This window comes from Procambarus clarkii, chromosome 1, assembly GCF_040958095.1.
Source record: "Procambarus clarkii isolate CNS0578487 chromosome 1, FALCON_Pclarkii_2.0, whole genome shotgun sequence".
NCBI classification, from domain to species: domain Eukaryota; kingdom Metazoa; phylum Arthropoda; class Malacostraca; order Decapoda; family Cambaridae; genus Procambarus; species Procambarus clarkii.
The window spans coordinates 35,707,714-35,720,314 of record NC_091150.1 but is presented as its reverse complement, the minus strand read 5'-3'; the positions used below and the strand labels follow the sequence as shown (position 1 = coordinate 35,720,314).

The 12,601-nt window shown below is 43.9% G+C and overlaps 1 protein-coding gene across 3 annotated transcripts in view; it reads left to right on the top strand.

Annotated features, from left to right (window-relative positions):
* Nucleotides 1-9,465, top strand: part of LOC123768480 (uncharacterized) — a 54,389-nt gene extending 44,924 nt beyond the window's left edge. For all 3 annotated transcript variants that reach the window (XM_045759112.2, XM_045759239.2, XM_045759193.2), the window contains exons 2-3: nucleotides 1,179-1,557; nucleotides 7,882-9,465. In XM_045759112.2, the coding sequence (XP_045615068.1) occupies nucleotides 1,179-1,557; nucleotides 7,882-9,121 (1,619 nt within the window). In that variant the 3' untranslated portion in view covers nucleotides 9,122-9,465. The remainder of the gene's footprint in view (nucleotides 1-1,178; nucleotides 1,558-7,881) is intronic.
* The last annotated feature ends 3,136 nt before the right edge of the window (nucleotides 9,466-12,601 follow it).

Here is a 12,601-nt window from a genome sequence, read left to right as displayed (position 1 = left end):
TTTCGCAAGTAGATGTGTAAATGCTTGATGAACAGTGGCTCAGAGACACAAATTTAGAAAGTTACGAGGGACGCAAGTTAGTAACTTGACTCTCCTCTGGGAACAATGGACCAGATATCGCACGTTTGAGGGAAATATTAAGGCCCACAAGATGGGATCGAACCCGCGTCCCTGGTGTCCCTCGGGATACGTCCAAGGACGCGGGTTCAGTCTCATGGTATGACCTTCATATCTTTTTATAGCTCGATTACCTTCTTATGTCATTGTGCGAACTGTGAGTTTAACACGTCTTAATGGTGGACAATTGTTCTCAGATTGGCTCAATGTTACTTTTTTAAGTGATAATTTGTTCTATACTGAGTTACGTGTGAAAGTCTCGAGAAAAAGTTCATGTATAATATAGTAATGAGGCCGCTGCTCATTATGCACTAGGAAGTACCTTCCGTTGAAGGTTGGGGAAAGTTAGCCCAACATTTCAAAGAAAACCACAACGCGGTTATGACATTCTAACCGCTCACATGCCGGATTTGGCGGCAAAACGTCAACACGCGTCATATTTACACGTGCAACAATATATTGCTGTTATGACAACATATTTACGTTGCTACAAGTGGAGTGCTCCAGAGCTCTGGCTCAGGATTGAAAAGAATCATTAAGCACATTTTTCCGATGTTAGAGAAGGGGTTGGGGTGATGCCAGGTGTGGGGGAGGGGGGTAATACCAGGTGTGGGGGAGGGGGGTAATACCAGGTGTGGGCACAGTGCTGGTGTGGGTGAAAAAAGTGGCTACATGAAGACCTGGAGAGACTGTAAAAAAAATTTATCAGCATTTGGTTAATTTTTTTTACTCTAGAACCAATGCAACATAAAAAAAAGAACCATCGTTAAAGTATCAGACTCATGCCGCCTGAATTTGTAGAATTTCTCCTTTTTTCAATTTCCTTCACTTTAGACATTGATCTATAAAAGTCTGTCGTTCACGCTAGTTTGCAAATTAAAAAGATTACAAATGACATTGTAACTTGCTTTCCAGAATGGCAATTCACTGCTATAGACCTTTTATAGGACCCAGATTTTGGTATCTTGTGACTAATGTCAGATCTACAGGACCATCATCTTGGCGCAAAATCCGCATCTTATCATTTATTTCAAAAAATTAACACTGCTTATGTTTTGCAGGTGTGGTCGAGGGCTCTCAGAAGATGCTAATGGTGGCCAACGGCAGCGGTTCTCTTCACCAGTCTGCCATGTCGTCATCACAGAGCTACATAACCAACACCATGTGTAAAGTCCAGACCTACAAGTCTGCCAGCGTGGTGCTGGAAGAGTCTACGACGAGACCCGGTCCCGTACCAGCGAGCGAGGCGCCGGGTCCCGCCCCCACCACCGCCGACTACACACTGACGGGACGCTGGGTGCGCAGGCTTGGGTACGCTGAGAGGTTCATGACGCATGCGCACGACTACGGCTGCATGACCACCGTCTACTCCCTGTGGCTCGAGTCCCGCATGCCGCTGGATTTTGAGCTCATCAAGCAGGCCTCTGTCTTGATGTTCAGGTAATTTGACCTGTTTAAGGGGTCCGGTGTCAGTATGATTGACAGTGTGGTTGAGGGGGACACGGTACAGTATGGCTGAGGGACACGGTACAGTGTACCTGCCTAACGGGCTGCTGGATGTGGGAGTGAGTCGTCCCCCGACCTGTCTGATGCAACACTTTCCTCTTCCATCTTGTCCTATTTCCCAGTAGGGTTCTGGGAGTACAGTTGGGTTTGTTCTTGACTCGCAATCAAGAATACCGGGTTCGAATCCCGGTATTCGACAGAAATGCTGTTCACCTAGCATTTATTTAAGGCATAGTCACCCAGGAGTTAAGCGAACTACTGACCCATAAAAGCCTTACACGTGTACTGTATGTACATAATTTATTATTAATTATTATCGCTTGGTTCTAGAAGTTTATAATTTCTAGGGAAAGAGGGGGGAAGGGAATTGCCAGGGAAAAGCGCCAAGCCACCATGATTATATAGCACTAGGAAGGGGTCAGGATAAGGATTTGGGATGGGTCGGGGAAAGGAATGGTGTCCAACCATCTGGACGGTCGGGGATTGAACGCAGACTTGCATCAAGAGACCGTCACTCTACCGTCCACCCCAAGCGGTTGGGGAGATACAGCAATCCATCCTTAGACCAAGTCCATTCCATGCAGCGGTCGACCCCAAAGACGCATTCAGAAATTTTAACATGCTATTCATTCAAAACAGGAATTTTCTGAAATAAAACATAATTATTATTATATATTGGTATACTGTGCATATTTAGGCATTGGTTCGGTGTTATAAATTCTCAGCAAGTTGTGATTTCAAATTGTGAAAAAGATCAAAGAACGTAAAACAACAGTTAAATAGAATAAATTTAGACTAAGAATAGGTTCAATTTACCTGAGGGCCACATTATCTAGTGGCCTCGACGGGGACTGGAAGCCGGCGGGTTACGAAAGGTCCCTCTATTGTTCCAGGTGATTTTTTTAACAACGGAATTTTGAACTGAAGTATTGTCTTGGCAGTGACACGTGTGTACGTGGGGCTGCGGAGGTGTAGAACAAGTTGTCAAGGTGTCGTGCGAGAAGTAAACTTTGTGGAAAGTTTGCCAAAGTTAGGTTTGGTAAGTAGGAGAGCGAGGTTGTGGTGTCGGGGAACTCTCGCCAATAACATTGTTGTTCTCTAGCCCCAATGTTTGTTAAATTGTATTCAGCGTTTTTTTCATATTAAAGTATCAATTAAAAATAGTTATTTCGTAGGGGGGACAGACAGCCTGTGTATATGTCAGGCTTATAGCGAGGTCTTCCCTTCCCTCTCCCCCCTCTCGAACACTTGGGTTGGACGGTAGAGCGACGGTCTAGCTTCATGCAGGTCGGCGTTCAATCCCCGACCGTCCACAAGTGATTGGGGTACCATTCCTCCCCCCCCTTCCGTCCCATCCCAAATCCTTATCCTGACCCCTACCATGTGCTATATAGTCATAATGGCTTGGTGCTTTCTCTTGATAGTTACCCCTCCCAAAGGTCGGCCTGCTGCCCCTCCCACAGGATCCAACCCCACAAGATCCAACCCCACAAGAAGCAGACTTCCTGGGTATGTTTACTGCCAGGTGAACAGAGGTGGAAAAAAACGTGCCCAACCGTAATTACAGGTATAGTTTTTGTCTTCGCACATTATTATGACGGCTATTGACAAACTGCTTGCAACTGCAACTTTCATGAATTACAATATATTATACATTGAAGCCAAGTCATTTTGATAATTGTCAATATTGGATTTTATAGAACAATAAAAGTTGTGTGATTTTTATTTGATGCAGAATACGCTTTCATCATATATTTCTGTATCAGACGCGAGATATGGATGCCGGGCAAGAGTTTCTGATATTTAATTATTCAGAGTTAAATGTCTTTCCGTTTCATAATCTTTCGGTATATCTCGGGAATTTTCACGGTATAAAGCGTAATGGAGTGGGTGTCCCTGGAATTTCCCCCCCCCCCCCCCCCCCGCCCCACACACACACACACAGCACCCCCCCCCCCCCCCCCCCGCCCCCCACACACACAGCCCCCCCCCCCTATCCTGTGTTCCTTCTCATTCCTGCTTTTTGTGGACTGACAAATTGATCATGTCTTACCGAGCTCTCCTATCTTCCAGCGACGTTAGCTTAATTTCATGCAGCCTTTCCTCAAACCTCTTAGTTCTGGGACTAGCCTAGTGAAATACCTTTGAATCTTTAACAGCTTAGTCCTGTGCTTGACAAGGTACGGGCTCCATGCTGGGGCCGCATACTCCAGGATTGGTCTTACAAATGTGGTATACAAGGTTCTAAATGATTCCTTGCACAGGTTCCTGAAGGCATTTCTGATGCTAGCCAGCCTCGCATACGCCGCCGATGTTATTCCTTTGAATGTGGGCTTCAGGAGACAGGTTTGGTGTGATATCAACTAGATCTTTCTCAGTCAGTTTCATGGAGAACTTCATCTTCCATTCTGTATCCTGTGTCTGGTCTCCTGTTTCCACCGCCTAGTTTCATTACCTTACATTTGGTTGGGTTGAGCACAATGTGTGGGTGGGTGGTCTTCATGTATGTTTTAGTCAGTTTCAACGAAATGACAACTTCGTTGTGCAGTCTCCAGGCAATCTTCATGGTTCTTGGGTTATCAGTCTGGCATGAGGGGGAAATACTAAAATCTTCCGTTAATATAAGGTGATTTTTGTTTGTTGCTTACAGAGAAGTCAGTGACGTGATAAATCAATGAGAAAATCCACATTAAAAATCTGTTGACCATTTGGTGGCGTAGTCATGTAGTCTCTGGGAACACCCAGCCCATAGGTTCGAACCCTCATCACGGCCGACCGGGGAGCCGGTCGGCCGAGCGGACAGCACACTGCACTTGTGATCCTGTGGTCCCGGGTTCGTTCCCGGGCGCCGGCGAGAAACAATGGACAGTTTCTTTCGCCCTATGCCCCTGTTACCTAGCAGTAAAATAGGTACCTGGGTGTTAGTCAGCTGTCACGGGCTGCTTCCTGGGGGTGGAGGCCTGGTCGAGGACCGGGCCGTGGGGACACTAAAGACCCGAAATCACCTCAAGATAGATAACGGCTCCTGTTGATTTTCTAATTCGTTGCTATTTAAATTTGTGAGGTTAATTCAGTTCAGCCATATCTGTTTAGTGTCAGAACTCTAGATTATCCGGGGACAAATATTCTCCACAGGTGTCTAGTTCTGATAAGTTTGGGAATCAATTTTTTTTTATTCATGAATAACGGGAAATACCTCCCCAACCTTTCTGGTTTGGTCCACAGTTATGGAGCGCTGGGTATGAGGCTGTGTTAAATAATTAAGCTAACTTTTGGGCGTGATTTTTATTATTAACAAACATAATTTATAGTAGAGTGGTCGCAGTAAGCCACTAACATTAGCGTGTTACATTCTATTCACCTAATCTCTTAGGAGATACGAACCCTGGACCCCTACACTTGAGGCCGAAGCTCTATCGACTGAGCTATTGAGTTTAATAAGGAAAGTTGCTTTTTTTTTTTTTGTTTTTTTTTTGTTTTTTTAAGAGATTTTTCACGTCATAGTGTGTGTTAGATAGTTTACACATGTTACGTTTTGTTAATTACCGACATGTTGTAGGCGAGGTTTACCGCATGCGGATGTATTCGCTAAAGTGATGATTGTCATAAATAATAGTTCACAAGAGTTACCTCAGCGTCTGTGTGTGAGGCTTCCCGTCTGTGGGACGACTGCAGGACAGTGGCTGTCTGGCTAGACTTTATACGCTAGCCTGGGTGTTGACATAGCTCGGGGTGCATGGGGGGGGGTGGATTGCATAAAACCCTGATTTGTGTCTCGGAGAGACTGCAGGATCCGTTGATAAATCGGGATGATTTCCCGGTTGCAATTCTTTTTAACCATGTCGTAGTTCGGTCGATTAAGGCAGCGTGTGGGATCCTCAGTGGTGATCCAACTCGTCAACCAAAACAATGGAGGCAGGACAGTGTGTAGGGCGTCGGTCGATCACAGAGGGAGGCCAGCAGGACACAGTAGGTGTGGCCTCGAGATGTCTCAGGCTTGGTAGTCCTCATGGCTAGCAAATGTGGCGTTCATCAGCATACAAAATGCTGCTCTTGGTTGGTTCCTCTGCATTGCCTTGGTCAAATGGTACATCGCATTTTTATACATATATATCCCCTAAGGGCAAAAATAGATGGACTAAAAATCACAGCGGCTCGCAAAATTGAGGTAATGTTCCCGTTTGCTATTCGTGGCTCCTCGGTTAGGTTAGGGTTCGGGGAATTTAGTACAATCAGTTTTGTGACGTTGTAAACTCTGGAGAGGACAAGGTTCAGCGGGAGCAACAGACCGGCATAAAGGGCTGTAAGTACTCTACATTCATAAGTGCATATAATTGACCATTTACAAGTCTGGCATTTATGCCCAAGCTTCAGAACATTATGCAAGTCAGGCTAACACTGAGGGGTGCAACCCTCCCAAACAGAGGTCACGTAGTCCACTCACATACTTGTCTTACAAAGTATCTTATTTGTATAAATTTGAAGGCTGGCGGTGAAGCTCCTTGATGAAGGGCTCACCATAGCCCGTGCTACATGGACATTTTCGTCCTCGGTAGCTAAGTCTAAAACAGGTGTAGCTCCCAGTTTACCCCCACACAACAAACGCAATGCATAGACTTCCGCATGCGGTGGCACGCGTGACCAAGCTGTGCGCTCACACCCATGGCGGGGTGCGCAGTTCCTGGCAGTCACTGCTTGGGAGTTGCTCTCTTGTCTATACAAACACTGTGGCGCCCAGCGTGGTGAAGCTCGGTACACACGAGATGGTAAACTCTTCCCGCCTCTAACTAAACTAACGCGCCAATCCCGCGAGTTTCATTACTGCCCTCAGCAGCGGTACGCATTTTCTCAAAGATAAAACAGAAGTCAATAAAAATTCCCTGGCGGATGACCTTGGTGTGAAATGGATACAGAAATTTCATGGAGCTGGTGGGAAAACTTCTCTACCGCCCGCAGGACGGGTAATGAAGTGTGTTAACAAAACAAAATCAGCCGAGACAAGCGTAGTGTCCTTGATCCGCCAGTACTCGACCACCTGTATATAAATGCAGCGGAAAGTTTTTGAAGAACGACCTCGACACCGCTCCTGTGCCAGGTAAGTCCACTACGGGCTCACCATAGCCCGTGCTACTTGGAACTTGTTCAGAGTAGCTGAATCTATAACAACAAAGTGGAAGAAAGGAGAAAACTGAGGCGAAAGCAGTAATAAGGCAGTGTGCCGAGCGGCCTAGATCCCTCCCCGGCGTTGCTCGGGTGATGAGGCGACATCTTTACCACATCTTGATCACCAACCATCTTGATTACACACGATCACCTTCATAACCTTCCCTCGCCTGCGCCAGGATGAATCATGATGAGGATCAGAGTCTACTATTTAGCTAGATTGAAAATTGGTATTGCTTGCTATTTCACGCAAGGGGCTGAGGAGGGTGGGGGGGGGGGGGGTCGACCCCGAACCTGAAATGACTAACTTTGAAGAACCCCAAGTCACTCTGTAAAAGTTTGGATATTGGATAGGCTTTGCCCCCCTCCCCCCCCCCCCCCCCCCCCCGGTGTCCAATAGTTGTAGACGGGAGACCTACCCGAAATATGGAAGATGGCTAATGTATATCTATCTATCTTGAGGGGGGGGGGGAAGGAATGTCGGCAGTTTGACTTCATTTGGTTATTCTATCTGGTTGCGTTTGGTTTTGGTGTATGAAAGCTCACCCGGATGTTTTCTCACTTCTCAAAACGCCTAAATGTGTCCGCTCAATAAAACTAACTTAACTGGTCACGTGTCGTCAGTCTATTGTGGTTGTGTTAAAGCTTTGATTGTTAAATTGTTTTCAGATTGCTTTTGCGCTTTCCTGCTGTCAAGGATATGCAAGTATATACCTTACGTGCTCTGTTCTCTCTCCCCACCTGCCCGTGGTTCAGTAAAACAGTTTGTTGAACCACGGGCAGGTCATACCAATTTGATTTTAACAGCAATTATTCACATGAAGGATAATGGAATTTTCTAATATCCAGGTGTTGACACGTTGACAGGCATGCACTTCAACTCGAGGGGAAAAAGAGCCAAGTAAGGCTTACCCAAGGCTCTGGAAAGGGAAAATTCAATCTTATAACAAGAGCTGAACAGATAGTTTACTTCTGTACCTACCTGTATATATAAAAATTGTCTCCTTAAGCTACTGCTATTTAGCCGATGTGGTTCTGTTGCTGGATCAATTGCTCAAAATGGCTGCTTTCATCTGAATATTTTCTTTTCCACAGAAAAATGCCTAACCTGCGGTTACACTTGGACTACCTGGATGGCGACTTGTGGTGGCGCGAGATGACGAGGGAGGTGGTGGACGTGGAGGAGCTCTCCACACACGACGTGGAAGCTACCGTGCAGAACCTGGTGCGGCGCCGTTACAGAGTCCATGATGGACCTCTCTGGTTTACTCGATTTGTTACTCTCGACCCCAGTGAGGAGTGTGTGAGAGATAGCAATCACAATTTAAAATACAAGTATGTGTGCATTTTTGGCTTCCATCACAATATTAGTGACGGAAGCACGAATATGAAGTTCTGCCAGGTGTTCCTCAAAGTGCTCAATGCCCTGGTGGAGGGGAAACATGTTAACCTGTGCCAAGAAGGAACATTTTCAGTGCCTGTTCACGATGAGCTCGGCAAAAAGATTTCATCAATCTGGTTTGTGGCTGGAATCTTTTTACAGCGTTTCTACACCGTCGTCCTCACGTGGGGACTTCCATTGTGGAACTTTACACATTATTATAGAATGCCAATAAAGAGAGAAGCTGCGACGCATGTACTGCAGAATGAACTGGATGAAATCACCACTTCTAAACTACTAAGTCGATGTAAGATGGAAGGGGTGACGTTAAACTCTGCGTTTACAGCAGCGGCCAACATTGCTCTTTATAAGATGATTTTAGCCAAGAACAGTAGTATAGAGGAAGAAAATATTTGCTCACAACAAGCTATAAATATGAGGAGATACTGGCCAAAGTCATTACGAGAAAACGCCTTCGGATGTCATATATCTCTGTTGGATTTGAAATTTCCTACAAGGCGAAGTGATTTAACAGCTTTCTGGGAGTATACTCGTGGCATCCACAGCGTTTTGCACCATCACCTAACAGTGTCCCTGCGGCCTCTCAAGCTGCAGCCTATGAGCGAGAACCTGAGCATCATCATCCGCTACAATGCAGTCTTAGCTAAGTTAGGCTTGCCCACGGCGAATGATAACCATTACACTGTGACCAATATGGGTAACCTAAGCAGCACCTTCCCTGGGACCGGAGCAGAGGTGGAGGTATCCAAGGTGCTGCGCTCTGTCTCCTGCCACTTTATGCCCACACTCTGCCAACACACACTCCAAACCTTCCGTGGACGCCTCTGCTACTCTCTCGACTATTACACACAGAAAATGACGAGAGAAATTGCTTCCCAATACGCTGAGGAGATCCTCAGCGTCCTCACCTCGTCAATCCACACGCCCAACTGACCCTAACCAACTCCGCCCTACAACCCAAAGCAGCACATAAACACCTGCCAAAGAAGCTTCAATACCAAGCCGTCCATAAACTTGCATCACTAAGACATTCTCTCATTAACTCCCAATTACATCAACACGCTGCTCACCCACACGACACAGATAGGGCTCCTATATACCTCCTGCCATGTATGGCAGATAATGTACAAATCCCATATATGCATTTTGGACATAGACCAGTATTAAGTACGAGTCAAAATGCTTAAACACTGACTCCTGCTACATTATTTTAAGGCCACTAATGAATATCAGTTAAGATTGTTTTAAATAAGCTTAGAATAAATGTTAATCATGAGTATTCTCTTTAGAATTATCCCTCTATACAAGCCAAGAGTGAAAATGCGTGGTTTGAACCTGACCAGTGCCAGGCACAGCAGCTGGCATGACGAACTATTGGTTTGGTTTCAGACTGAATGGTACAGGAAACCTGTTAAAGTTCAATTTTTTTTTTTATTAATACACGAGGTACATCTGCATTTGTGCAGCTACCCTAGACTATATGAAGTAGAGTGCAGTGTGTTAAAAAAGCTAACTACGTGATGCTAAAAAATCCCCATCACACAGGATGGTTAGTCATACAGAGACGTGTGATAGGCAGTCTGCACTGGCAGACTCCGGATGCATTTTGAGGATGTCAACACAAGAGTGAATAAGGCAGCAGTGGCAATAAAAGTCCCTGTTCAAGTTAGTGTGTTTATTGAGACACGAAAAAATAATACATCTCAAAGGGATAGAGTAGCTTCGGCTATTTCTACCCCTCAGGAAACCTGTTAGACTCCTTAAGAGAACTGTCCTTCCTCATGAGAGGAAGGACAGTTTCTCCTGTCTCACAACAGGTACCCGTTCTCTATTGTGTGAAGGAAATCATCGGCAACCCGTCTTCAAAGTTCATTCCATCCAGCGGGCGACCCCAAAGACGCCCTCATAAATTTTAACATGCTGTTTATTGAGAAAATATGTAGGATCCGTGATGGGGATTCGAACCTATGTGCTGAGTATTCCCAGGCACACGCCCCAGACTGTGTATCATGATGTTATTGCATATTGATAATACATGTATATTAATTAATTATTAATGCACATTAAGCATGTTAAAATTAATAAATATTTGCGTCTTTGGGGTCGACCGCTGGATGGAATGGATTTGATCTTAGGACGGGTTGTGAGAGTCGTGTATAAGCCTTTTTCATTTATAAACAGGGGGCTAGGCAGGTACATGGAAAGGACTTTGGCCTTTGTTTATGACGAGGAACCTTCAACGAGCTGGTCAATAGGGGAGGTGGAACAAAGTAATTATCAAAAGGCGCCAAGGAAAAAGAAGCCAACACAGTCGGCAGACTTGAACCCATCCGTGAATAGAACAGTGGTGAGTGAATGGCAGGTAAAATGGTCAAAAAGCAGTTTCTAATTTTTTTTTTCCGTCACCCGTTTTGGTTTTGTAAACTTGTGCAAAGCAATCGACCCCAATTTTGTTAATGAAAATAGACATTTTACATTGTTAATATTTACTCAATGTGCCTTGTGCTCCATGCTTTGCTGCTAGATTCTCCATATTTGGCTTGATATTTGTGAGTGTCTTATTTGTCTTCGCACGCATATATCGGTTCTACTTCTTTGTCACCGTTTTATTGACTGCACTAAAACCACATTCAACAAAATATGAAGTTGCAGAACACGACAGTACTTGGCCATTTTGGACCACATGTTTGGATAGAGCTGCTTAGTTGTATTTGACAGCCACACTTCAGTCATTACAGCTCTTTAAAAGTTGTATGTCCATTCATCATTTAGTTAAATAGTGAAAACATCGATGAGGAATCTGACAGATTTTGTATCACAGCCAAAAGGATCCAGCATCTATACGGCTTAACTTCATAAAATAAAACAAAGTCGCCTATTCAACTTTTTCAATAATATGTATAATTTTTAAGATCTTCATCTGATGGATGTCCAATTATTTCAGTTCTCTGGGGCATGGTGTTGAAGTGCCTCTTTTTTTTCTAAACTGGTTCGAAAAAGACCTATTTTTCAGTAAGTTTTCAGAACACATTTACAATCTAGCAACGTGCGTAATTTGCTTTCAAGCTGAAATGAAACTTCATTCAGTTTAAGGAAATTCTAAGCCGTAAGTTAGATGTAATATTTGTGGCTCTAATTTTCTCTGCTAAATCAGACCACTCTACTTTCCAACAAACTGTGGCATTAAATAGCTTTACAAACATCGCTAGGCAGTTTCATTGTGTAAATACTTCATTCATAATGATGTGCTGCCCGAAATCTTAGCAAAGTATCCAAAATTTGCTTACTGTAGGTAATGCATGCACATGACTGTAAAGCTGCCGCCCAGTTAGGTGGGTGTGGAGCAAGACTAGTAACTGTGAGACTCATCACAGATGTAAAGTGCCTTATTTAGTGATTTGTGAGCCTCTTGTTGAATCGATTGTGACACAAAAGATTATTGATGTGTGTATTTGTGTGGGTGATTAAATATGTATACGTATGTACATGTATGCATGTGTGTACATGTATATATAACATTAATAATTGTGTAACTAGCGTCAAAAGATTATTTGCTTCGCTAAATGAACTAGAGGGTTCAGTTCCTGAACCGATTATGTACCTCTGTAATCCTTTACACCACCGCCTACGGAATGGGTATGGGGTGCATAATAAAGAAATTGAGTTTTGAAAGCCATCGACCTTCTGAATGTAAAATGTCATTTTTTTATTAGCATTATTATTATTAATAATAATAATAATATTAATAATAATAATAATAATTATTATTATTATTATTATTTATTATTATTATTATTGATATATACAAGAGTTCTTACATTCTTGTACAGCCACTAGAACGCGTAGCATCTTGGGCAAGTCCTCAATCCTATGGTTCCTGGAATAAGACCTCGCGAAGAATCGTTTAACAACCAGGTACTCATTTACTGTTGCGTTTAAACTGAGGCTACAGTTAAGGATTTGCGCCGAGTAAATCCTCCCTGGCCAGGATCCAAGCCCATATTCCGACACTCGCGGAAACACCAGGCGAGCATCTTGACCACTACACCACGGGGGGCTTGATATATACAATTGTTACAATGCGACTCTTCATTACAGCTACAAACCTTCCGAAAATGTGTCATATTTGTTGTGTGATTTAATTTTATTAACTGCTTTAATAACTATTGCCTACCTCCATCTCCATCCATCATTCATCAAGAACACCATCAGTTCCCATCATTCATGAAGAACTAGACTAATATTTTTGGTAACTAAATGATGGCGATGTATGGCACAATGCAATCGAAAGGGCATACATTTTTTCAAGTGAGCAATAAATCCACCATGGCTGAAGCGCCATCAATTGAGCAGGATTGTTTTCAAAGGGACCTTGTTTTTCTTCTTCAAACTAAGATTTCAAAGCCTCTAAAT